The sequence below is a fragment of the Suncus etruscus genome, chromosome 15, assembly GCF_024139225.1.
Source record: "Suncus etruscus isolate mSunEtr1 chromosome 15, mSunEtr1.pri.cur, whole genome shotgun sequence".
In the NCBI taxonomy this organism is placed as follows: Eukaryota; Metazoa; Chordata; class Mammalia; order Eulipotyphla; family Soricidae; genus Suncus; species Suncus etruscus.
Genome location: NC_064862.1, coordinates 73,852,894 through 73,879,518, shown reverse-complemented (window position 1 = coordinate 73,879,518; position 26,625 = coordinate 73,852,894). Strand labels below are relative to the sequence as shown.

General features: G+C 55.4%; 2 protein-coding genes across 3 annotated transcripts in view; both read right to left on the bottom strand.

Annotated features, from left to right (window-relative positions):
* Positions 1-1,893: 1,893 nt before the first annotated feature.
* LOC126029584 (uroplakin-3b-like) lies at positions 1,894-4,277 on the bottom strand. Its single transcript, XM_049787876.1, has 6 exons — positions 4,106-4,277; positions 3,851-4,003; positions 3,487-3,724; positions 2,909-2,988; positions 2,451-2,580; positions 1,894-2,233 (listed from the first exon to the last, which is right to left on the bottom strand). The coding sequence occupies exons 1-6, from the start codon at positions 4,188-4,190 to the stop codon at positions 2,095-2,097; spliced, it is 825 nt and encodes a 274-aa protein (XP_049643833.1). The 5' UTR covers positions 4,191-4,277; the 3' UTR covers positions 1,894-2,094.
* Positions 4,278-5,124: 847 nt separating this feature from the next.
* DTX2 (deltex E3 ubiquitin ligase 2) overlaps positions 5,125-26,625 on the bottom strand; it is a 30,592-nt gene continuing 9,091 nt past the window's right edge. Inside the window, exons 2-9 of one of the 2 annotated variants that reach the window (XM_049787859.1) lie at positions 23,806-24,159; positions 20,310-20,946; positions 13,757-13,857; positions 8,970-9,043; positions 7,869-8,027; positions 6,855-7,016; positions 6,313-6,402; positions 5,125-5,662 (exon numbers count right to left, since the gene is read on the bottom strand). In XM_049787859.1, the coding sequence (XP_049643816.1) occupies positions 5,435-5,662; positions 6,313-6,402; positions 6,855-7,016; positions 7,869-8,027; positions 8,970-9,043; positions 13,757-13,857; positions 20,310-20,946; positions 23,806-24,073 (1,719 nt within the window). In that variant the 5' untranslated portion in view covers positions 24,074-24,159 and the 3' untranslated portion in view covers positions 5,125-5,434. The remainder of the gene's footprint in view (positions 5,663-6,312; positions 6,403-6,854; positions 7,017-7,868; positions 8,028-8,969; positions 9,044-13,756; positions 13,858-20,309; positions 20,947-23,805; positions 24,160-26,625) is intronic. The other variant, XM_049787860.1, reaches the window with a different exon arrangement.

Genomic DNA, 26,625 nt, shown 5'->3' with positions numbered 1-26,625 from the left:
CCAGGGCCGCCTTAATCATTCTCTGGAGAATCCCTCATTGTGCTCCGTTTCTGGAAGAACCTGACCCCTTCTCTGCCCCCCCACACCCACCTACTGGGGTGTCCCAAATGTACTTCCTGTTAGAGCTGTTGCACTGAAGCTTTTCCCCATGTCCTGTCCAGGACACAGGAGCTCTCGGCCAGCCCACTGAACTCCAGATTGGGGTGTGATGAGGTGCTGCCTGTCACGGGGAGGGGGCTCCCAGAAGTTCCTGCCCTGGCTGGGATCCAAGGAATGCAATTCTATTTTGAGCTGGGACTGTAGTTTCCAGGTCTCTGAGTTTCTGGGAGTCCCAAGTTCTAGAACATTCCTTCCCACCTCCTTAGTAGGGGTTACTGCTGATGTTGCACAGGGATCCTGTGGGCAGGGTGGCCTCAACCTGCAGCCCCCAGATCCTGCTCAGTGCTGGGGCAGATCAGGGTGTAACTGACCCACATGGATAGGGTTTCTCTGGGATGATTAAGAAGTCCTGTAAGCGATCATGGGCAGGGCTGCACAAATGTGTCAACACTTAGAAGGTCTGAATCTGGCCTGAAACCAGGCACTGCAGGACGCTGCACCCCACCCCCCATGAGCACAGACCCACTGGTCACTCTATGGGCGTGCTGGGGTCACTGGACATGCAGAGCCCCATCTCACGGAGCCCAGCCCTGCTCCATTTCTGTGTCTGTCTTTCTTTTATTGGTTTTGCTTTGTTGTTATTGGGCCACACCCAGCAATCTCAGGGCTTACTCCTGGCTCTGGACTCAGAGCTCATTCCTGGTGGGGCTTGGGGGACCACATGGGGTCCCAGCCAAACTCAGCTGTGTGCAGGGCAAGCATTCTCCTCACTGTGCAAGCTCTCTGGCCACAACCTGTCTGTATTTGGATAGGGGGTCTCCCCAGCATCACTCAGGAGCCACCCCTAGTGACATTCAGCTTGCACTGGTCAAGTGACACAGAGTTGGGGGTCACCAGGGCTGTATTGAAATGCTCAGAGGTTCATGTAGCACTGGGTTTAAACCAGGCCTGGGTCACATGCATTCAATCCTTCCATGTTTCCTGTGGCTGATCCTGGGATGACATGTTCTGTTTTCAATAATAAATGCCAGCAAAACTCACTTTCTCATGGAGAATGGGAGAACCAGGTCGGAATGGCACGAATGACCAATGGAGGAGGTGCGGGGAGGGGGTATTAGAGCCACTGTTCTTCCATGGAGACCCCAGTAGTGAATTCTGGAAGATTAGGAGCCCACCCCCCACTGTGGCCAAGGACATGGAGCTAGGCTTGAGCCCCTGCAGCTGCCATGGCTTCTCTGCTGCTCCATGTGTAGCTGGGGTGCAGCAGGGTGGGAGTGAGGGTCACCAAACTCAAGGGCTGGGATCTGGAAAGCAAAGATTCTGGAAGAGTTTGTGGGGCCTCCGGGGATGCAGATTCAGGGTGCAGGGGTATTGTGCGAAAGGAAGCGCTCCCCAAAGACAATGGGGAAGCAAGGCTAGGGGAACCCCAGGACAGAAGCTGACGTGGAGGAGGGATCAGGTAGTTTTTATTCAGGGGGGTCTTCACACGCTGGGAGCCCAGAGCCACATACAAAGTGTAGGGGTTGGGGGACAGGGGCAGGAAGGCAGGCCACAGTCTGTTTCAACATCTGGAAATTTCCCTGCTTTATAACCCCTAGTCACCCCAGAAAAGGTGATGGCTGAGCAGATTGGATGGCACATGGAGTTTTTGGATGGACAGAAATGACAATGGGCGTTCCGACCTTCAGGACCCTGCAAATAGCAGGGCCACTACAATATTAGGTCCTGGAGGCAGTGGGACACCCAGAGCCTCGGATTAGGGAGAGAAATGCGCACGTGAAGGGGCCCAGCAGCTGCAGCAACACCAGCACCCTCGTGTGGTCGGTCTGAGAACCACTGCGGGAGGACCGAGTTGGGGTGCGCGGTTCCTCCCGGGTGATGTGGGGTTCCAAGGCAGAGCAAGGCCCCTATAGCCTGCCCGAGGCCCAGGAACTTCTGGCAAGGCACCTGACTCGGGAGTGGTGGATGCCCTCTTCCCCTCTTCCCTGCTCCAGACTAGGGGCTGAGGCTGGGGAGGGGGTCCCCCAACATGGAGGCCACACTGGGCGGGATGTGGTGAGTGATGTAACGCTTCCCCATGAACGAGCCAATTCGCAACTGCTCTGGGACCTCCTCAGGCCACCACAGACTGGAGCTGGTGGGAGAGGAGGGACTGAAGTCAGAGCGCCCCATCCACCTCTCAGCAACCCCTATCTGGTGCCCCTTCCCTTCCTTCTGAAGACCCCACACACCTCCTCCAGGAGTCCACCCAGCTAACATAGCATCCAGTGAAACCCGAGGGACAGAGCCCTGGTGAGGGGCAGAGGGCCTGTAGCAAAGGAGAGGGGACTGTGGAGGGGATCCCCACTCACAAGCGCATGGTGGAGGCAGCCAGGAAGGCCAGGAGCAGGAGGCCAGCCAGGGTGGACAGCACAGCAGTTATGATGATCATGCCTCCGCTGCGGCGCCCAGGCCAGGTGTCGATGGAGCCTGGGGCCCGGCCTGCAGCACAGCACCCAGGTCACCCAAGGCATGCAACCCCACGGCCCCCTTCTGACCACCCTGGAGCTGCTGACCTTCCCAGCCATCCATCTAATGTCCACCACAACTGCTGGACAGGACTGATGGCACCCCGAATTCAGCAGCCTCATGGGCACTTGGGACCCCAGAACCCCAGAATCCCTTCTCCCACCTGGTAGAAAATGGCTGGGCACTGCAGGGAGTCAAACACTTGGGACAGGCAGAGCTAATTGCTGAGGGGCCACCTGGGACCCCACCCACAGCCACAGGCGGTGTGGACCCTGCCCCAGGACCCCACCCATCGCTTTACCTCGAGTGAGGGTGATGGGGTCAGACCACATCGTCTCGGCCCGAAGGGTGTCCAAGGCATCCACCAGGAGGAACTTGACTCTGGAGGAGGAAAGGGGGGACTCAGAGGTGCCTCAGAATTCTGAGGCCTTTTGAACTGGCCACCCTACCCCTGCTACTGCCAGGCTCCGTCTGTGGCCACCCTGTTCAATTCTGGGGTTCAGGATCCCAGGTTAGACCCATGAGGCAATGGAGTAAGGCCCAGCTGGGCAGGTCCTAGAAAAGAACAGAGGGGGCAGGAAGGCCTATGGGGGTCGTGGAAGGAGAGGGTTGGACATGGCACCAGCCCACTGCCTGGACTTCACTTGGGCTTCCCTGCTGTACACCTGGGCCCTATCCAGCTCTACCTGGCCTCTGTGCCTGTTTCCCACCAGCAAAAGAAGGTAGGAGTCTTTGTCTCCTCTTTCCCAAACTGTTACCCTCCTGAATCAGTTCACCCAGGCTGTTAAGTGTGAAGTCTCTCTCTAGGAGCCTGCAAATGCCTCCAGAATCCAGGCTGGGAGACCTCATGTTGCCTCTGGGTCTCTGCAGGACACTAACCTGTAAGGTCCTGGGCTGGGGAGGGGAGCATTGCAGTAAGACGACAGCTGGGGATCCTCAGAGCAGTGGGGGTCATTGCCCACCCGCAGGACCTGGATGCGGCGGCCACCGCCCTGAGGTGCCTCACAGTGCAGATGCTCCGGGGCCATGGGCATCGTCAGGTAGTAGCTATGGGTTTGCAGCTGGGGGGCAGCCAGGCCACGCATAACTGTCTTTGGGGTTTGCAGGTCCACGGAGGCTGTGGGGTGGGGGGTAGTTCATGGGTGCTAGGGCTCAGCCCACACGGCCCCTCAAGGCACCAAGCAGGTTTCCTGTCCCCCTTCACCACCCAGCAGACCCCTAAACCCACACCTCATGCACCCACCATTGCTGTAGGCCACCACCAGCAAGATGGTGTCGGTGGTCCCGGCCTGCTTGAAGACACAGCGCGGCTGCTCCAGGGAGAAAGTGCTGGCAGTGACCCTTCCGCCCAGGTCTTGGGCTGTTATCTGTGGTATGTAGGGGACCAGCTCAGGGGCTGGGGAGAGAATTTGAGGGTGCTTTTGTGGCCTCTCTCCCCGTCCTGTGCCCCAGCACCCTCAACTGGGTTAAGGGCCTTGCTGCAGGGACCCCCACTCACCCAGGCCCATGCAGGGCAGAGGCCAGGCCAGCACCACCACCGGGAGCAGCAGCCAAGGCCCAGGCTGCCTTCGGGGGAGCCTCATCTCCCGCCTGTGCTTCAGTCTTCTGCCTCAGTGCACTCCTGCTCCAGCCCTGGGTGCTGGAGGAGCTGGTTAGTCAGGCTGGCCCAGGGTGGCAGGACCTGAAATGGGGTGACCCTCCCCCAGAGCCTTTCTCGGGTCTGGGCCACACCCAACCTCCCAGACCCAAGGAAACGGACTCAGCCCTGCACCCAGCCCTGCGTGCCTGGGATTCCTGCACCCCAAGTGCCAGGAGCCCCACTGAGGCCTCCTGGCCCCGCCCAGGCAGCCTGGCAGAGTGAGCAGCACCCACAATGCCGTGGGCTGGAGGGTAAAGGACACACATCTTTCTGTCCACATGGCTTTCTGGCAGGAAGCCAAGGCTGACCCAGGGAGGAAGTGGCCAGTCAGTTCCTGGGCACAAGACCATCAGGCTGAGCCCTAAATTCTCTCGGTCCAGGGAAATGGCCAGGCTAGGCCAGACCCATTGACCAGTGGCAGGGTGGACATATAGATGCCTAAGGCCAGGAATATTCTTTCATTTCCCACTTTTTATTATTTGGGGCCATACAGCAATGCTCAGGGCTGACTCATAGCTCTGTGTTCAGGGATCAGTCCTGGCGGGGTTTGGGGCACCCTAATAGGTGCCTGGGAGGAAAAGACAAGCACCTTAACCTGTCCTCTCTGGGCCCTATGGGAGCCTTCTTGTCCCACATTCCCAGAAGTGGATGTAATAGACCAAGAGTGCAGGAGAGCATGGCTCTGGTCTATGGGGCAGTGGGCTAAGAGAACAGTGCTCCCTCCATACACACACACACACACACACACACACACACACACACACACACCGGCACACACCCTCACACACTTTCTCTGACAACACCCCCCCCTCTCCCTCACACTCATCCTCTCTCCACGTCCCCCAACCCTGCTTTTCTCAAACAGACACCCAGGCATGTTGACTTTGGCTCCAGGCATTTATTGCAAACAGACACTAAGGTAGTAACCCCAAATCTCCAGCCCAGCCAGGCCCTAGCTCAGTTTGGCCCAGAGCTGCTATGGGACTGGACCCCCAGCGCTGCCTGCAGACAGGGCTACTACCCACACCAGGCCCCCAGCACGGGGCAACCACCTGTGGGGACTGAGGTCACTTAGCCCCCAGGCACAAGTCCCCTACTGCTCCAGTTCCCCTCAGACCCAGCCTGGAGGGAGGCGGGAGAGGATGGAGGGGAGGAGTCTCCCAAAACACGGCCTGGGGCAGGGGAGGGTCACTGCGGCTCCAGGCAGTCTTCTGTCACACCCTGTGCAGCCAGTTCGGCTAGCACATTCTGCAGGTAGTTGGGGTCCGGGTAGCCGTGGCCTGTGGCGTTGCAGTCCATCTCCGTCTTGTGGTGAATCTCGTTCCACACCACAGTGTCGCTCTCGCCCGTGGTGTTGGACGTGCCCACTGTGAAGATGAGGCGCCGCTTCCAGGCCACCTTCAGCAGCTGCAGCACCTGCGAGCAGTGGCTACTGAGTGCCTGTGCCAGGGTGGGGGTGTACCATGCCCAGCGTCTGCTTGGCTCTGCTGGGCCAGGCCCTCTCAGCCACCCTGACTGCCTAAGGTCTGGCAGGGTACTCCACCATGAGGTTCAGCACTGAGCCATGACCCTTAGCTGTGGGTGATGGCGCCCCCCACCTGTCCCTGTCCCCTCTGGGAACCTTGGCCGTAATGCCCACTCCTGGCCCTGTGCTCATGTCCACTCTCCACAGTGTTCTCCCCACCAGGCACCCAGCTGCTACACCTGCACTTAAGCCTCCCACCGCAGCAACTACAGGCCTGGGAGCGGGCCCCAGGTCCAAGCTCCATATTGATTCCTGTGTTCACACTGTTTCCTCTAAGCTGGGAAGCCCCAGCTTAGAGTGTGGGGCAGATCTGGCCTCTCCCCTGTCACACAGTCCAGAGAGGTCACTGGAAGGACCCCAACTCCCCAGCCAACTCCCAGCTTCACCTTCAGGCCCTCCTGACACAGAGAGGTGGTGACCAGGGCAGGGGTGAGTATGGCTGCCAGACCACCAACTAGCCAGCCCTACCAGCCCTGTTCCCTCCATCTTTGCCAGCTGCCCTTCCCTTCCCTTCATCCTTCACAGCTGGCCCTCCAGTTACCTTGCGGCCCTGGGCGTTATCTGGCAGGTAGCACTGGCGGGGGAACCCTCTGGCAGTGAAGGGTTTACCGGGGTTGGGGTGCTCGGGGCCCTGTGAGAAGAAGCACATGGTGTGGGGTTGCTGGAGGGGTGCAGTAGGGGTGCCAGCACATGGAGCTCAGACACCCCTTTCTCCGCTCCTAGCTAGGTGTGTGCCTGCCACACCGTGGGGCCCCAGGGATTGACCACTCAGTGCTGAGACAGTGTTGTGCCTCTACTCCCACATACTCTCAGCACTGAGAAGGGGACCAGGGATCAAGCTGGCTCCACAGTGGACACCACCAATGGCTTCTGGACTTCTCCCAGGTGGTAAAGCCAAGCCTAGCTGAAGTCTTGGAAGCCAGGGCTCCTGATCCGTGCCTGAGCCCTGCTGGGAATCTCTTCCCTTCCGGACACCTGTCCCACCATCAGGTTCTGGCCCTGGTTCTCGGCTGAGGGACCCTGAAATACATGCCCAAGCTAGTGCTGCCCCCAGGCCATTTCTCCCAGCACTGTGGGGCTCACCTGAATGCCATGTGGGATGTTGTAGACAATGAGGATGGTGCCGCAGTCCTCGTGGCCTGGGAGGGGCATCTGGAAGTGGAACACCTCCATCCTGCCTCGGGGCTGTGTCCCCGTCTTCTCTCCATAGATGGCCTTACAGGACGGACACTGCAGGCTGCCGTCCTGAGGGGACCCGGGTCACAGACGGACATCCAGCAGCCTCCCTAGCACCCAACTACTCCCAACCTCTTCCTGGCTACAACCAGCTCTGAGCTCTCAAGGGCTGTCACTTGGGTGGGAAAGACCCTGGTTCAGGAGCAAAAAACCTCCGCAATCCCTGCTGTCTTCCAACCCCCCAAAGGGCCTGAGAAGCGACAGTGCCCATGGGACAGGCACACGCTCTGCATGCAGGACCATGTTCACTCCTGGCACCACATGGGCCTCCGAGCACTGACCAGGAGCAGCCCGCATACCACCAGGGTAGTCTCCAAATCAAAAAATCTAAAGACTCGGGGCCAGAGAGATAGCATTGGAGGTAAGGCGTTCGCCTTTCATGCAGAAGGTTGGTGGTTTGAATTCTGGCGTCCCATATGGTCCCCTGTGCCTGCCAGTGGCGATTTCTGAGCATAGAGCCAGGAGTAATCCCTGAGCACTGCTGCGTGTGACCCAAAAACCAAAACCAAAAAAAAAAAAAAATCTAAAGACTCAAATCTGGGTCTAAGCAATAGCACAGTGAGGAGGGCATTTGCCTTCCACAAGGCTGGCCTGGGTTCGATCCCCGGCATCCCACAGGGAACCCTGAGCCCTGCCAGGAGTGATCCCTCAGTGCAGAGTCGGGAATAGCTCCTGAGCACTGCTGGGGTTTGGTCCCAGGACACAGAAAAAGTGAAGGTTCAAATCCGACCACACCATGCAGGAGACACAGTACAGAGGCTGTGGGTGCTGGTTTCTGCCAGCTCTGCCCGTCCTCCAGCCTGTTGGCTTCCACTAAGCAGCAGCCGGTGGGTGGGACACAGATAAACGCTAGACAAGCACCTTGTTCCCGTTGCTGTACATGGCAAGCAGGCAAAGCAGGTGAAAGGTGTGGCGACACCGGGCCAGGCAGCCCACAGCCAGTGGCCCCATGGTCTTGCTGTCAGTCACATCACTGTAGCCGGACGCCAGGGACAGCTTCTCCATGCAGATGATGCAGTCCTAGATGGGACCCCCAGAATCAGTCCCACTCACATCGATGGTGGGGTTTGGAGAGTGGGGGTTAGCCCTAGTGGGCACTATGCCCAGTGGGAACAGGTAGAAGGGAAAAAAAGCCTAGTCTGCCCACCCCCCACCCCCCCACCCCCCCGGAAAGGGCAAAGCAGGAACAGGCTTCCAGGCTGGGCAGCTGTAGAGAGGAGGATAAAAGGGGTGGAGGAGAGAACATCTGACAGCAAAACTGATTCTAGAACGTTCTTCTCATCATGCTTAGGAGTTGGGGTTGGGGGAGCACAGTCCAGAAGTACCCAAGAACCATGGCAGGAGCTGCCAACTGGGGTTCCCACAGGCCATGTCTGCTCCTCGGGGACTGTATGCTACACCAAGGGACCCCACTCCACTGATGCATCAGTTCTGGAGGGAGAAGAGAAGCCAAGCAGACCCTGCTGTGGGGGGCCCCAGAACCGCCTTAAAGCCGGCAGAGGGCTAGAAGCAGAGGGGAAACATAAGGGGCTGCAGAGGCTGTCCACACTGGCGCCCGACAGCCCTTCCTGCAGACCTTAGCTCACCACTGTGGGGTCTGTTGGCGTGTCTGACCAAACAGGACAGCCTCACAGCGGCTAGGCAGAGAAGTCCTGCCCACATGTCCCCAGAACCAGAGGACTGGATGAGGCCTGAACAAATGTCTTCCTGGCGTGTCTCCCACCCAAGGTCCAGGAGCCCAGAAATAGCGGGGGCGAGGGGGTGTTTCCAGTGGGATGAGCTGTGTCTGTAACTGCATCTGAAACTGTAACTGCGGGCATGTGTTGGTGATAAGACCCATATGCTAAGGCACAGAAAGAGCTTGGCACCAGCTGTGGCTAAGGAAGATCGCAGAAGCTTCTAGCAAGAAGCAGGACGGTGGCCCTGTGGTGTGGCACCCACTCCAGCTTCCAGGGAACCTACCTCATCAGGTGGCGTCTTCAGCTCCTCCGTGTAGCTCCTGATCACCTGCTCTGGTTCTTGCTTTGCACTTCCACCTGAAAGAGAGAAGCACCTCAGCTGGGTCCTGCGATAGGGCTAAGAGGTGCTGACACCAGAGCGGGAGGAAGGAGGCTGGGGTGAATCCAGGCTACAGGCGGTTAGAGGGCAGAGGTGGGAAGATTAGTGTGCATGGGGACACCAGGGGACACCCCCTTCAGAGCTCTGCAGGTCACCGCTGGGACCCTGTGGCTGAGCTGGGCTGGGGGAGGTAGGAGGGTGCAGCCGGTGCCAGTCCCAGCCAAGAGTCTGTGCATGTCTGTCAGGAAAATGGCCTCATTTCCAGTCTTAGGAGCAAGAGCTGGGGCCGGGCGGTGGCACTGGAGGTAAGGTGCCTGCCTTGCCTGCGCTAGCCTAGGATGGATCGCGGTTCGATCCCCCGGCGTCCCATATGGTCCCCCAAGAAGCCAGGAGCAACTTCTGAGCGCATAGCCAGGAGTAACCCCTGAGCGTCACAGGGTGTGGCCCAAAAACCAAAAAAAAAAAAAAAGGAGCAAGAGCCTTGGTGAGAGCCGCACTAGGGGGCATGTGTCAGGGATGCCAACCCCTGCCAACATCACATGTGCCCGGAACTGTGGGGTCCCTACCCTCAGTGGAGAGTCTGAGAAGAAAAACTGCTGCCCTCACACATGGGTGTGAGGCTGGAGGGAGCCCTGGCCCAGTGGCTGCTGCGCATAGGGGATAAGGGTGGTGGCAGCAGCAGGCAACGAGCAGAGAGCCCAGAGCCAACATGCCTGAGAGAGGCTGGTTATGGGCTCCCCATATCCCTCAAGGCCTGGGAGCTGCCAGTCAAACCGTCACCTTCAACTATTTGTCTGGGCTGCCCATGGGAATGAGCACCTTTTACAACATGGTTTCCACCAGCACACACACCCCTACACACATTCAACACTTACACATGCCATCACATACAGAGAAGCTCCAGGAAAATGCAAATTACAGCTGCCTTGACCTCCACACAGCACAAACCTTCCCTCATAATCACACACACACACACACACACACACACACATACACGCACGCAAGCATGCAGGGCAGGTGCTGGACCGGGCCAGAGTGAATTGAGCAAGCTGAGCTCATACCTCACCTCCTTTGGGGCTCCTCTGGCTAAAGCAGCTTCCTAGACGCAGTCAGACTTTACCAGCAGGATTGGGCTCCTCACCTGAGCCCAACTCAGTACCTAAACCCCACTTGCCCCAGCCAAACCTCCAGCCCCTTTTCTCCAACAGGGCCCACACGGCACAGCAGCTCCTTAGAAGGGAGACCTGAAAGCTGAGGGGATGTTGGGAGCTCCAGTACCCCTAGTGTGCCCGACCATTGAGTAACCGCCCTGCCCACAATACCATCTCTACCTCCAAGCCTACCCCAGGCTGTACCTTTGGGGGTGGGTTTCTACCAGGTGGGCCCAGTGCCACAGCTGTTCCTACACCCCAGCCCGATGGCCAAACCATCTGTGGGTGGCAGTTCTAGCAGGGGAATATGGTCCTGTCTGCCCTGCAGGCATGAACCATAAAAATCCCTAGAGCACCATGAAAACCCCTAAATCCAAAATGCAGCAGAGACACCAGCTTTGAAAAGGGGCTTCCTTCCACGCACTTCCCAGGGACCACTGGCCCTGGGAAACTGCGGACTGGCAGAGCAGCCTTCACCAGAGCCCTCCCCTGTGGGATCACACAGAACCCAGAATCAGGTAGGGAAGGCAAGGGGGACCCTGAGCCCTGCTCCTGGGCACGGAAATGGAACAGCTGAGAGCAGAGAAGAGGCCCAAGGAGAAAGGGAGGCGGCAGACCCAAAGGGAGATTGCTTGGCAGAGTGCCGAGCGCTGGTGTGCAAGAACTACCTTTCACGGCCACTTTCCTCAATCTCTTAACTGAGCTGTGGTTTTTAGAGGCTGTGCGGGCAGGCTGGGCTGTGCGGCTAAGACACACGGGGAGTCCGATGGCTGACAGCAGGGTGCTCGTTATGCCTGCACGGAGCGAGAGCGGACACGCGGAGGGGAGAGAGGTTAGCAGGCGGCACCTTGGAGCGTGCGGCGCCCCAAACCCAGCCAGGCTAGGACACAGCTCCAACACGGCCACCGAGACCTGCTCTTCGGGCTGGAGGCTATATGGACCTACCAGCCTACCGTGATGCGTCCAGTTCCGGACATCAAGACACCTGCTCACTGGAACCCAGGCCTATAGGTCACTGGGAGTGGATGAAGAGTAGGACACTACTCCTGGGTAGTTAGAGTCCCTAAGGTTAGGGGGCAGACAAGAACAGAAAGAATGCAAAAAGGCAGCACTTAATTCTGGAGACATGGAAGGGCCTGCTGTGCCCTGGCAGGCTCTAATTCTCAAGTTGTCTTTTGTGCCACCCCTGTGGACGAGCAGGAATGTGCCCTGCTCCTATCAGTTGAGATCCAAGCACCTCAAATAGCATGGCAGGCAGCTCTGCCAGAATGGGCACCCACTGTCACTCCTCAGTGGCCAGAGACCCTCACCCTATCCCCTCTTCCTAGAATCCTGTGTTCTGGCCATCCCATGCCTCTACCTGCCCTACTGACTCAGCACCAACTCTGCATGGTGGCAAGAAGGTTCTCAAGATGTCTCCTCAGGCACCTGCCCAAGGGGCGCTTTTCCAAGTAGTGCAGAGGCCTGTGTGGGAAATAAATATACTGATGTGTGGGAAACCCTCTTATCTTCCCAGTTTGGGTCAGGAGGGAGCTGTCAGTCCAGAGGTCACTCAGAGCCATGGAGTCCCTGCAAAGTGGCAGAAGGTGAAAAGGCTCGGCTCATGCCTGGGTCCCTCATGTGAGCCCAATGCTGGGTATCACCATGGTTTCTGAGGTGTCCTAGATGGCCCAGCCCTTCCGAAACATAGCCTGGAGAGTGACAGAACACGGGGGCTGTATAGTTAGCTGTGAAAGCTAATGGGTCCTCCGTTTCCACACCTTCTCAAACGAGACCAGTGGCACCCTGCACTCCCAAACATACACACTGTGCACACATACCCCACGTGACACACTCCTGCATCACACACCCCCACACACACAGTCCCTCACAACCCCACAATCTAATTTCCGGTGTCATCTAAAGCCACAAGAAGCTCTTGACTACCTCAGCAGAGGCAGCAGGTTCCAGAGGGGATGCTAGCAGGGGGTTCCCAGTAGGTGCCCCAGTCTGCTCTCCTGGTTCCCACCCTGACTTGCCCTTCCCATTTTGTCCCAAGGCTCCTCTTTCCAGCACCCAAGCTAGCGTCTCTCACACTGCCCTGGAGGGCAGGGCTCCCCAATCCCCATAGACAGCTCCCAGTTCTCATCTGTCCACACCCAGCCATCAACCCATGAACTCAGGATGCTGAGGCAAAACCCCAGCTCTCTGCAGGTAGGTGGGTAGGCCCAGGCTAGGAGCCGGGTCTGTTTTCTCCAAGGAGGCAGGAATGAGGTGGAGGAACTCATGAAGCACCCCAATTCCAGGGCCGATGGGGGCTGTGAGCCTCACACTTGGTGGGGAGAGGGATCTTCCCAGGCCATGCATCCATAGTTGCCAGCACACTTGCTCTCGGGCTGGGTGGGGGAAGCCTCCACCTGCACTCCTGCTTCCTAGTTGCCACTATGCAGACTTACATCCCATAAAAACTTGTCTCCTGCCATACTTTGAAAGATTCCAGGTTCCTGTATTCCCACCTGGTTTCCCCATCTTTCAGACTTCCCCAAAGTTCAAAAGCATCTTTCAGTGGCTCCCTACTGTCTGACTCTTAGCAGTCTTTTTGTTGTTTTCAGGGGGGCGTGGGATAGTCAGCGATATTTAGGAGTAACTCCTGGCTATGCTTAGGGACCATCTGGGATGCCAGAGCTTGAACCTACCTAGGTGGGTGGTATAGATATACAAGGCATACATCCTACTCAGAGAGTCTGCAAGTGTTTGGTTAAAGGTTGAGCTTGTTGGATACAATGGCCAAATGCTACTCCAGCCAAAACAGTTTTGATCTCCACAGAGGGCCCAGCAAAATGCCTTGGGCATCTTCAAAGTGTTTCAGGAACAGGGCCGGGCGGTGGCGCTGGAGGTAAGGTGCCTGCCTTGCCTGCGCTAGCCTACGACGGACCGCGGTTCGAGCCCCCGGCGTCCCATATGGTCCCCCAAGAAGCCAGGAGCAACTTCTGAGCGCATAGCCAGGAGTAACCCCTGAGCGTCACAGGGTGTGGCCCAAAAACCAAAAAAAAAAAAGTGTTTCAGGAACAGTCACAACCATGGAAAATGGGTCCAACCTAGAGAGCACCAAGAATTTGCCAAGCCCAGAGGAGCAGTGTGAGAGGGAGGATATGTGCAAGGAACCACTCTTGCTGTGACCCAACCTCACAACCTCCAAGAGGACAAAATGAAACAGACTTGAAACAAGGTGGGCTTGCAGTGGGCACCCACTGTGTGAGACTGAGGATAGAGGCACTACAAACTCACGCGCCAAGAAGAGGCAGTGGGGCCCGGGCACCCCATTTGTAAATCCTATACTGTTTTTTTTTTTGGGGGGGGGTTTGGGGTTGGGTCACACCTGGATGCGCTCAGGGGTTACTCCTGGCTCTACGTTCTAAAATCACCCCTGGCAGGCTCCATATGGGATGCCAGGAATTGAACCCAGGTCCATTCCAGGTTGGCTGCGTACAAGGCAAATGCCCTGCTGAAGTACTACTTCTCCAGCCCCTCCCATGCTGTCTGTAAGCAATTGGCACCCACCTGCGAGGGCCTGCTGCATTCTGCTGGGCTTTGGCATCTGCACAGGCACGGTGGCGGGGACAGTTGTGGAGGCACTCCTGGGGCTGCTGAGGGAGACACTGCTGAGAAAGAAAGAGGATTTGAGCTGGGCGAGTGCACAGAAGAGGAGCTTGCATGCATATGTGCTCCACACACACATCCAGAAGCAGCATGCCTCCCAGCCACCCCACACCACACCACCGGGCTTCAGTTCTGGTAGTTTTGGTTTTTTCTTTTTTTGTTTTTTTTTCTTTCTTTTTTTTTTTTTGGGTGGGGGTCACACCTGGCAGCATTCAGGAGTTACTCCTGGCTTTCCGCTCAGAAAACGCCCCTGGCAGGCACAGGGGACCATATGGGATGCCGGGATTCGAACCACCATCCTTCTGTGTATAAGGCAAATGCCTTACTCCATGCTATCTCTCAAGCTCCTGGTTTTGGTTTTTCATTTTTTGGGCCACAGCTGGCAGTACTCAGAAGAGTTACTCATGGCTCTGCTCTCAGAAATTACTCCCGGCAAATTCAGGGGACATATGGGATGCCAAGGATCTAACCTGAGTTGGCCATGTGCAAGGTAAGCACCCCTACCCACTGTGCTATCGCTCCAGTCTAGTTTTTGTTTTAAAACGTCAGATCAGGCACTTGCCTTCCACAAGCCTAGCCCAAGTTCGATCCCGGGTATCTCTCTAATGCTCCTAGAAGCCTGGCAGAAACGATTCTTAAACACAGAGCCAAGAGTCAGGAGCCAGCCCTGAGCACACTGAATGAACATCATTGAAATGTTCCATTTCAACAACATTGCAATCAGGAGACCCAAACTGAACAACCAAACCTAAAAAGCTATCTGTAAAGATGGCAGGCTGAGGGTACAGTAGGTGTGCGATGGACTCAGGGAATATTAGTAAAAGGAGTTTGACATTGGTGGTGGGACTGGTGTTAAAACACTATGTCTAACATCCAACTATAAATAACTTTATAAATCATAATAAAAGTTAATTTAAAAAAAAAGGTTGAATGATAGCACAGAAGGTAGGGAGGTTGTTTTGCATATGGCTGACCCGGATCCTTGGCATCCTATATGGTCCGAGTGTGCCAGGAGTGCAGAGCCAGGAGTAACTCTTGAATGCAGCTGGGTGTGGTCCCCCAGAAAACAAATATAAACAAAACATGAATACTTAAAAAAGACAGCAGACAAAGCCAACAGAAGAGTCTTTGGCATGGTAACTCAGGTATGATCATAGAGATGAAGACTAAAAACTACAAATGGCAGGGCAGGGACCACTGATATCCAAGAGGTCCTGGGTAGAATCAGGGACAGGGAAATCAGGGACATGGCATGGGGCTGGTGGGGGACTAAAGAAGCGAAGAACCTTTCAGGATCACCGATAATTTTCTTGGCTGACACCCAAACTGTGGCTATAAGGAACATGAAATCAGTTGAAAAGAGAAAGAAAAACTGTACTAGCTTGGTAACTCTCAGTGAATCTAAAACTAGCTCAACTAGCCAGAATGATCAAACTGGATTGGACCCAACCCCAGAACCCCATATGATCCCCTGAGCCCCACCAGGCACAATGCAGAACCAGGAGGGAGTTCTGAGCACCACCTGGTGTGCCCCACAAACATTAAAACAAGATCAAAACAGAGGCTGAATCTGATTTAACTAGAATACCTTGGGGCTGGGCATGTCTTTGCACATGCCCTGGGTTTGATTCCCCAGGACCACAAAACGAAGAATGTGGCTTCTCAGTGATGACATTTTGTTTTGGGGTCACATGAGGTGGTACTCAGCAGCTCTCCTGGTGTTGCTTGGGGGAGAGATATGCAGCGCTAGGGTCCAAACCTGGCCCTCTGTGAGCAAAGCCTGTGCTCAGTCCCTTGAACTGTCCAGCTCCCTATGATCTCCTGGTTCCCATTAAGCCAGTGTCCCAATGTGAGAACAAACACCATTATCACTTGGGGATCCCAATCTGGGAAGAGCAGAGATGGCTATATTGCCTACTGAGTCTCCATTTTCTGGTAGCTGAGGCCTCCCGGCTCTCTGCACGTGCAAACTGAACAAACAGAGTAACAACACTGTCCTCCCCTACACTGGAGTCCCCTGGGGCAGAGAAACTCTTATTTGTTCCACTGGGCCCAGTTCAGGACCAGAGATAGAGAAAGGGTTCAGGATATGAGGGCCACTCTGACTGCTGCCAACAACCTGGGAACACCTCAGGCCTCTGGAAACAGCCCCTACCTCCCTCCCTCTGTGCAGACACTCACACCGTCCCACCCCCCACCCCCATGCTCTCTTCCACTTTTTTTTTTTTTTTTTTTTTGGTTTTTGAGTCACACCTGGCAATGCTCAGGGATTACTCCTGGCTCTACGCTCAGAAATCACTCCTGGGGCCAGAGAGATAGCACAGCGTCGTTTGCCTTGCAAGCAGCCGATCCAGGACCTAAGGTGGCTGGTTTGAATCCTGGTGTCCCATATGGTCCCCTGTGCCTGCCAAGAGGTATTTTCTGAGCAGACAGCCAGGAGTAACCTCTGAACACCGCCGGATGTGGCCCAAAAACAAAACAAAACAAAAAAAAATCACTCCTGGCAGGCTCGGGGGACCATATGGGATGCTGGGATTTGAACCACCATCCTTCTGCATGCAAGGCAAACACCTACCTCCATGCACCACAGCTGAGTTGCACCAAGAAAGAGCTGCTCTCCAAGGTGCTCTCAGCTGAGGGAGGATGGAACACAGCATGCTGAGAAATCCAGGTGGGCTGCTCTGCACTACACCTGGGCACACATTCTGGAAACTACTCAGCTCTGAGAGCAGTCCACCCCCTGCTACCACAGCTGGTGTCTTCATTTTGTTTTCCTTTGAGGCTACACCAGGCAATGTGTTACTCAGTGGTTACACCTGGTTCTGCACTCAGGAATCACACCTGACTGGGCTAAGGAGCTCAAATGGTTGTGGATCAATTGCATCCAAGGCTAATGCCCCTGCTGTGTTACACTGGCACCTCCATTTTGTTTCCCAAAAAGGTGAGTGATTTCGGCTGGTCATGGCAATTCCTGGCTTCAGTAAAGGTACCAAGGTACCTTCAACTCCTGTCATCTTGGCGGGGAACAGTGAGCTTGAGCCACCTTCAGAAAGTTGGAAACCGCAAATTTGGCTCAAATGTCACAAAATGCGTGGCTTGCCCCATGGGCTGGCTCAGAGTGAGGTTCTGGGAAGTGGGATCTTCCTAGGGTTGCATCTCCGAGGGAGAAAGCCTAGCTCAACCCACCCCCACACAAGAACTCGAGTAGCTCCGACCAGCCTAGGTTCTCACAGTGCTGGGGGGATGCTCAGAGGTGACCATATCCTCTGGCCTCAAAGGGCTGTGTGGTTGGCAGAACGGTCCAGAATTTGGTAAGTACTGCTCCGTAAGTACCCTCCTCAGAATTCCCTCTAGTCTATGAATTTCTCAACTGGTTATTGCAAAGGAACCACAAGTGAAAATCACATCAATGACTGAGGCGTGGGAGAAGGCATGAAAGGAACAGCACCGGCCGAGTGGGGGGGGGAGGGGCACAGAAAGAAAAAAGGTCAGAAGGTGGTCAGAAAACCCACTGCAGTCTGCCCCCACCCCGAGCTGCCATGTCTGGGAGCTCTTGGGTCTGGGACTATCTCCGAATAAGGCCGAGAGCAGATGCCCTTAGAGACATTCGAGAGAATGTGAGAGTCAACATCCAAGGCAGGACTAAGGGCCGGACAGTGAAGAAGGATCTCCCCATGAGCTAGGACCCAGGGCTGACTGTGGCAAGAGATTCCTTCCAGCACAATGGCAGCCCAACCTCACTATGTGTAAGATGAGAGCAGCTCCCGAGGACTGTGGGCTGAGGGCGAGGCTCCACAGAAAGTAGATACCAACACACAAGCTTCCCAGGTCTCAAGGGAGCAAGTGGGGTACAGGAAAGTCAAGAGAGGTCCTCACAAAATCCTAAAAAGCACATCCTCAGAGCAAGGAGCAACTTTAAAAACTGTCAGGCACAGCTGACATGGATGTCCTGGGCCCCAGGACTCACAATACACACTCTGCCAGTGGAAATATAGAGGCTTTGAGGTGGAGGCCCCATCATCAAAGTGCTTCCTGGGCCAGCCCTTGATGAAAGAGTGTGGGACACAGCTGAAAGCTTTCTGACAGGCATCACTGCAACCATTTGCTCTACTCACAGAGACAAACAGTGTGAACAGGGAAACTGAACCAGTGGCAGAGGGACAGGTGAAGCCACAGTCTCTGGGACCTACTGAAGCCTCCCAGAGCACAGGAAATCAGTCTGCCTCAGTTTCACCCAGATTGAGCAAGAAGTGATATGAAACCATGTGGGTTTCCCAAATTCTGCTTTCCCATATTCACATGCCATTTCCAGTGTTTACCCAGAAACAAGACCCGGGGTTCTCAGGCTGCCATAGCCCAAGCTAACTTTTTTGTTTTGTTTTGTTTTTGGGTCACACCCGGTGATGCTCAGGGGTTACTCCTGGCTGTCTGCTCAGAAATAGCTCCTGGCAGGCACGGGGGACCATATGGGACACCGAGATTCAAACCAACCACCTTTGGTCCTGGATCGGCTGCTTGCAAGGCAAACGCCGCTGTGCTATCTCTCCAGGCCTCCAAGCTAACTTTTAAGCAAGCTATTGGCTTCTAAATGAACCATAGCCCCTGAGAGGGAGGGGGGCATTCTCCTGGTTCTGGGGTCACAGCTCTGAAGACCCTCCCAGGCTCTTCTCGCCTGTCCCCATGAGAGCAATTCTAAGTGAGGGCCTTAGATCAGCTACGACAAGCGAGTTCCAAGTAGGAATAAGCCCGTGCAAATGCCCAAGCCTCTCCCTGCTCCCCAGAAAGCTGGAGGTGCCCAAGATAAACGCCCACATTGAGAATGAGTCGCTTTGAGGTGGTTGCAACAAACACCACCAGCTGGCCCAGTGCCCTGCTGCCTGCCACACTGGGCAAGCAGCAGCTTGCAAACCCAGCAGCAGAGGCAGGGTGTGGTGCTGCGCCTCCTCTTCCCTGGAACTGCCCCGCCTGTGCCAGCGAGGCCTCTTGGGCCTGCAGGCTGGGAGCAGAGACTTGGGGAAAGAAACTTGGGGCCAGAGCCACGGCATAGCAGGGAGAATATCTGCTTTGTCCTTGGCCAACCGAGTTTTATCCCTGACACCAGTAGGATCTCCTGGGCCTATCAGGAGCAATCCCTGAACGTAGAGCTTTGGGTAACTCCTGAACATTGCTAGGTATGGCCCCCCTAAAAACCGACAGCCATCAAGTCACCTGGTTCAACCCCAGAACCCTAGTTCTCAAGCATTACAGGTAAGTGCCCTAAGGGCCAGAGTGACAGTACAGAGGGAGGGTGTTCGCCTTGTACTCAGATGACCCGCGTTTGATGCCTGGTACCACTTTTGGTTACCTGAGATTATTAGAATCAAGCCCTGGGCACAGAGCCAGGAAAAACCCCTGAGCACTAAAGGGCATGGCCCAAAATATATATATATATATATATAAAAAAGTAAAAAGAGAGAGAGAAATGTGCCTCAAGATAACCAGTGAGAATTTGGGAACCCATAGGTGAACCAGGCATGCAGGGGACACAGAACCTTCCTGAGTGGCTAGGCCATGGGTGGAGGGACAGAACACCGCAGAGCCCTGCTGCTGGCTTACTACAGAAGCCCATGGTGAGGACTCACAGAAAAACCCTGACCTTCCGGCCCCTCCCCTACCTGACCAGGGCTGCCACCTCCCTGTGGGACTCCACTCTCAAGGTACCTGGCTGCTTCTGTGGATCTCACCACTCCCACACAACACCCCGTCTGTGCAGCTGCAACCTCATCACCCTGGGGTGCTCCCCCACCCCCACAGGCTCTGGGAGGGATAGCTCTGCTGAAATGTTTCCAGGGCCACAGGGACTCAGACATGAGTACTCAGGGGCTGCACAGGGCACAGTAGCCCTTGAGATGGGGAGCAGGTAAGTGACATGGAAGGGTCTCAGGGAACAGGACAGCCAGGCCTCCTGGGCCCTTCCTGTACATGTACACCCAGGAGGACACAGCCCAGCCCTTAAGATGCTCCCGTGAGGGGCCTCCTGCCTGTCATGAGAGCCTTTCTAAGGAGACTCCAGCCAATGGCACCAACATGGGAGATGTCCTGTGTCTTTTGCTGCTGCCTTCCCCAGTCCCACCCTCAGCCAACTGCAAGGACCCAAACCAGGATTCCAGGTTTTCCAGATGCAAAACCATGAACTTGGGGGAGGGGGGGGGGGTAGAGTGAGACCATGTAAATGAACGGATGTGGGCAGCCAAGATGAACCAGAAAACAGTGCCAGACAGGGCATCATGATGCCATACCAGTCTGCTCCCACTGCTCTGATGGGCACTGAGAACAGGGATAGGTGACAGGTGAGGACTGTGGGCACCACACCACATGGCCCCAAGGACCAAGATGCCAAAGCAGATGCCATGGGTGGAGGTGACGTGAGAGTAGAAGCCCAGGCATTGACCCCATGAGCCCCATTAGGTGGTACCTGGCTGCACTGGCTGTGGACGGTCCTGGGGGCAGGTGCTGAGATGCCAGATGGGAAAGGCTGGAGCGGTAGAGGGGCTGTGTGCCCATGGAGGGCAGTGCCCCTGCCCAAGGGTTGGTGGTGTTCAGCCTAGGTGCAGACCTTGCTCCCGAAAGGGAAGGCTTGTTGTATGGGGCGAAGGCCTGGTGAGCCCCAAAGACTACAGCAGTCCTGTGGGGGTGCTGAGGGACAGGGTAGGCGGGGAGGTTGGTCATGGAGTGGCGGTAGCGGCCTGACACAGGGCCAGTTCCACTACCACTGAGGCACTGGTGGCAGGAGCAGGCAACTCCATTGTGGCCCGGCGGGGCAATAACAGTCGTCACCGGGTAGGGGGGGCCGGCCTGGCGCCGCACACTTCGGCAATAGCTTGATGTCTTGTTGATCTGGGTATAGGTAGCCAAGTTGATGGTGTAGTTGTACCCCAGGGGGGCCAGGTCCACGAGCTGGTTGCCTTGGGAGACCTGCTGCTCCAGGTAGTCACAGATGCTGGCCTCATAGGGTGTCCAGGAGTTGTCTTCATTCAGCCACTCCCAGACGATGCCATGACCTGGGGCCGAGCGCTGGGGGAACAGGTGTCTCCGCACAGACCGCATGGTGCCTGTGGGCGAGGGGGGGGTCACAGTCAGGGATAGCCTCCCAGCACTCCAGTAAAGGCACTTTCTGAACTCATCTCCATGGTGTCAGAGCAATAGGACAGCGGAAAAGGTACTGGCTTTGCATGAGGCAAGTGCTGGCAGCCCATCTGGGCCCCTGAGCACTGCCAGGAGTGATTCCTGAGTGCAGAGCAAGAGTCACCCCTGAGCATTGCCAGGTGTGGCCTCCAAAGACAAAATAAAAAACCTTCCTCTCCTCAAGATAAAAACATAAAAAAATACCTCTCATAGAAGGATACTGGCAGTTGGGAAACAAATGGGAGGCATGGAGGATGGGCACTAGTAAAGATACAGGTGTTAAAACAGTGTATGCCTGAAACCAATCATGAATTACTTTGTAATTTCATAGTGACTAAATGCAAATTAAAAAAAAACCTTCCTCTCCTATACCCAAAATATAACAACAGGGTCACAAATGGGGTGGTGCTGTCCTCAGATCTCCCTTCTTTCCCAAAGGATCCAAGTGACAGAGGGACCTGTGCCTGAAGAGAGTACTGACTGCTGGGAGCTCGGGTTAAAGAACTGCTGGGCCTCAAACCAAAAGGGAGGACGTTTGCTTTGCATGTGGATTATCCGGGTTAAACCCAAGTTCAACCTTGGGCACCCCATACAATCCCCTGAACTTGCCCAGGTATCCTGAGCTCCACCAACACACACACACACACACAAAAAAAAGTAAGCAAACAAAAATCTCTATTGGCCTCAGACCAGACTCAAGAAGATATCTCAAACCCACATTTTGGGGGTCTGGAATGTGGGTCAGTGGCAGAGCACTTGCCTTGCCTTGCCTTGCATGTGTGAGGCTGAGTTTGATCCCCAGCACCACTCCACATGACCAAGTGTGTGAGTGCAAGAACAACCATGTGCGGTCCAGTGGCGATCACACAGGGCAGGAGAAAACCTACTGTTCCCAATGCAGAAACCTCGGCAGCCTTACTCAGGGGACTGAAAGTCAGGCAGGTAGGAGGCCTGGAAAGCTGCGCAGGCAGAAGGCCTGGGTGTGATCCCCACAATGCCTGGCCTCCCTACAATGCCAGGAGCAAATCTACAAGCATAAAGTCACCAATGACCCCTGAGCATCATGGGGTGTGGCCCAAAAACAAGAACCCAAACTGAACTGTAGAGTCTAAAGCAGATAAAATCAGTCCTCACTCCCTGCTGAGAGGAAGCCGAATCAACCCAGCCAGGCAGTGCTTCTTCCCGTCCGGGCTTCCAGGCACGTCCACATGGGGCCAGAGCCGACAAAAAGGCCACAAGTGCTTCCTGTATCTTGCAGGTAGGAAGCACGAGTGCGTCTCCTATCTCTAAAGCTGTAAAAGTCATTCCTGATGTTACCTCATTCCCTGGCACAAACCTCCATTCCCTTGGACCTCAAATGAGAAACACCCTGGGCCAGCAAAGGCTTTAATAACCAGTCCAGAGGAGGAGGGAGAGAAAGCACAGAGGCTAACGGGTAGAGCGTTTTGCCTTACGTGGTCAACCTGGGTTCGATTCCCGGCATCCCATATGGTCCCCTGAGCCTACCAGGAGTGATTTCTTTTTTTTTTTTTTCCCACCACACCCGGATTCGCTCAGGGGTTACTCCTGGCTATGCTCTCAGAAATCACTCCTGGCTTGGGGAACCATATGGGACGCCAGGGGATCGAACCACGGTCCACTCTAGGCTAGCGTGCACAAGGCAGATGCCTTACGCCCTGCACCACCGCTCCAGCTCCCAGGAGTGATTTCTGAGTGCAGAACAAGGAGTAACTCCTGAACACTGCTGAGGTGTGACCCAGAAGCAAACAAAGACCAGAAAGCACAAGGGCTGCTTCTCAAACTCAGGGCTTCCCATGCACCTCCTGCGACACCCCTTAAGCCCCTCTCCTGGCAGAATGTAAAAGGGGAGCATGGCCACCCCTACTTTCCTGATGGCATGGCTCCTGCTCTCAAATTCCCACTCTAAGAACCCTGTACCCACCTATACCAGCAAGGTGAGGTTTGGGGCCTCTTAATCCCACTGAAGGTCACCCCCAGGAGGCTAGTGATACTTACCCAGCAACCCCTTGTCACAGGACAAGTTCTGTGCTGAAGTACATTCAGTAGAACCCCTGAACTAGTTATGACTTTCTGTGGACTTCCCACGCCCAAGCCATGGCAACCAACCCAAGCTGTCCAAACACTGCCACATGATCTAAGTAGGGAGTCACAGGGGAAGAGGAATTGAGCACAGCTCTGGAGGAGCTGGTGGCCCTGTTCTTGGTAAGACCCATCTAAACCAATGTGCACAGGCATGAAGAAAGTGGCCCCATCCCAAAGTCCATCCCAAATCCCATCCCTGGCACACCCCAGCCATGGTAGCCCAACCCTAGCAGGACCCTCACTCTGCAGGCAGGCCTTTGGGGTATGGGAGACTGGGAAGGGCAGTGGGAGCAGCATGTGCACTGCCCCCACATGAACCCCTATACTCAGGCCTCCTCCCACTGGCTAAAACATGCTGTCACTCACAAGGCCCTCATCCTGTTGGGGTGCAAAGGGTACGTTTCAGGACCAAGATACAGCCCAGGGGCCAGACCAATAGTACAGTGGGAAGAGTGCTTGTCTTGCATGAGGCCAAACAGGGTTTGATCCTTAGGACCCTGTGTGACCCCAGGGATAATTCCTGAGTGCAGAGTCAGGAGTAACTCCAGAGCAGAGCAGGGTATGCTCCTCTCCCCCATAAAAACCAGAAACAAAAACGAAGACACAGCCCAATAAATTAATTCTGTGACCCCAATGCATCTAGGGGCCCAGATGCATATGGACTAGACCAGGGAGAGGCTTACCAGTATCCTGGCGGAACTGGGTCCAGCTGGGGAGGTCGATGATGTATGGGGCCAGCGAGGGGTCCGCCTGGCCCAAGGGGATACTCTGGGCCATGCTGCCCACTCCAAAGTGCAGGCTCTTCTGCTGCACAAACTGCTGCTCGATGTAGTTGCAGACGGCAGCACTGTAGGGGTGCCAGATGCCCAGGCTGTCCTGCCACTCCCACACAGCCACGGCCACGGGGCCAGCGTAGACCTGAGCCATGACAGGGCCTGGGGCCATGGCCATCTTCCTCAGGGCGCCGCTGCTGTGCCCAACGTTCAGACCACACTGGGCTGGAGTTTTGGGTGCATGGCCCCTTGCTTTCTGCACACCTGGAAATGGGACAGATAGTCATGAGTACTCAGCAGCCAGGGAGCAACTGTCTTCACAGCCCTGATGCTGGAGGGCTCTGTAAATCCCACCCTGCCTCTATATCATTAGCCACCTCTTTGGTAAAGGAGGATGGGGGTGGACAATGGTACACATAAGCTTCTGCCTTTTCACCAGTTTCCCTCCGACCCTTTCAAAGGCAGCCTTTCAAGAAGTGTATAGCTTCCTAACCACCCAAGTCCTTTGTGGGCAAGGCTATGCGGACCCCTTCTCCTGCACAGAAATGCTGAGGTTCCCAAGCACCTTGAAGTGAAGGTGACCTCAAGATACCCCTCAGCTATGCTTTGAGGGGACAAAGGAACAGAGGATCAAGGCCCCCGGAACCCCCTGACCCTATTCTGCCTATGTCACCTCATCTGAGATGGACCAGAACATAAACACTCAAACTGTCCTCGTGGTCATCTCCTCTTGTACACTCTGGACCACGGGTGGCAAACAAGTTTGACACAAAGAGCCAAAATGTTAAACTGTGAGAATCAGAGAGCCACACCATGCAGTGACATGCCAAAACAGACAAACACTCACACAAAAGCATCTAATTTTAACAATCATATATTAAATACATATTACATTTTGCCATTTTGAGTGAGGGTCAAAATCCTGCAGTGATGGTGAGGGTGTGAGTCCTCCACACTAAGAACTAATGGCAAGATGTGACCCAACATGTGACACACGGGTCCCCTGCTCGCTGGCCCGTGCAGTTGTTTCCGAGGGATGGGAGACGGAATGATGCAGCCTGGGGGCTAGACTACGCGCTCAGAGATCTCTCCTCAGAGGTCCCTCCTCGAAAGCAGCATAACAAAATCCAAACTTGGCAAAGAGCCACAATATACAAAATAATAAGAGGCAAAGAGCCTCATTCATTTTGGCCAGGAGCTGCATGCGGCTCGAGAGCCGCGTGTTCGCCACCCCTGCTCTGGACCCTCACTCCTTGTCCCTGTGATGCCTCCTCCTGCACTCCAGCCTCTCTTAGGAGCTTTTCCTACCTCTCACCCTCTAGCCTTTCACAGTCCCAGCCAGAGCTCCAGTGATGAGACACCAAAGAGGAAAGAGGCCTTTCAAGTGCTTCAGCCCCCCTCACCCCTATGGCAGTGAATGGGTGTTGTTCCAAAGCTGACAGCTTTGTCCTGTGGCCCCTCTCAGTGAGTGCCCTTGATTGGGCTGTGGGCAAGAAGAGGAGGACCTGGGTGCTAACCAGGACAGAGGGGAGGGGTCTGGGAAGGCTCCAGGGCCCCGTAGCCTCAGGGCACCAAGAACAAGAGTACAAAGAACAGGTTGGGGCCAGAGTAATAACACAGCAGGAAGGGTGTTTGCCTTGCATTACTGCTAACCTGCCTTAGATCCCCAGCATCCCATACAGTCCCAAGTACCACCAGGAGTAATTCTTAAGCACAGATCCAGGGGTAGCCCAAAACTTCTGAGCACCGCCAGGGGTGGTCCAAAAACAAACAAAAACCAAAACAATCAAAAACAACTCAAAGGCCCTGTCTCACTGAAGCAGCAGGTGGGTAAGGAAGCATCCCCATCTTCAGGGAATGAAACCAGGTTTCAGAGAGATCAAGGTCTTCCTGGAGGTCACCTTTATATGGACAGGTATCTCCAAAGCCTCTTTTCTAGAGAGAAAGGAGTGCTAGGGTAGAGGGAAGGCAGGAGGAGAGGAGAGATGGAAGCCCCAGTGACTCCCACACCACACCCATGAAGGGCCGGGTGCTTACACTTTCTGCCAGGCCTACTGCTCCAGCCTCACTGCCAATTCTAGAAATGCATACAGGTGTAGATGAGAAAACTGAGGCCCAGAGAGTGGCAAAGTTGCACCCATGGCTCAAGATGCAGCTGAGCCCTGGGCTGTCACTGCTGTCCCCTAGCTGCACCATCAGTGTCTCGGCACAGAGACCCAGATGACCTGATAAAGCCGGACAGGAAGAGGCAGAACTGGTGGTACCAACGTGCAGCTGCTCACCAACTGCAGCAGGTCTGAGGCGGGGCAGCAGCTCCTGGAGGAGCTGTATGCTGGGAAATGGAGGCAACAACAGACCCCAGGGGCCAGCACAGGGCTGTTTGAAGGAATGGGCACAGCACTAGCACAGCCAAAACCAACACCATCACCCTGCCCAGCCCTCCCGCCTGCATGAGGAGTGGCGGCCCCAAGTGGTTCTGGGAAGGTGGGCAATGAATCAGGGTGGCAGTGAGTGCACACTCCTGGGTGCCAGGCCTACCCCTGTGCCAGTTCTCCAGCTAGAGTGCACACACTGCCTGGGGTGGCCCTGGGAACATGAGCAGGCTCAGCGCAGTGCCTACAATTAGACTTTCCTATAATCACATCCAGGTACAAATCACAGGACCAGTTTGAGAGCCAACTAACTGCTCTGAGCCTCAGCTCCCTTCCTGACCCCTCCCAGAGACTCACT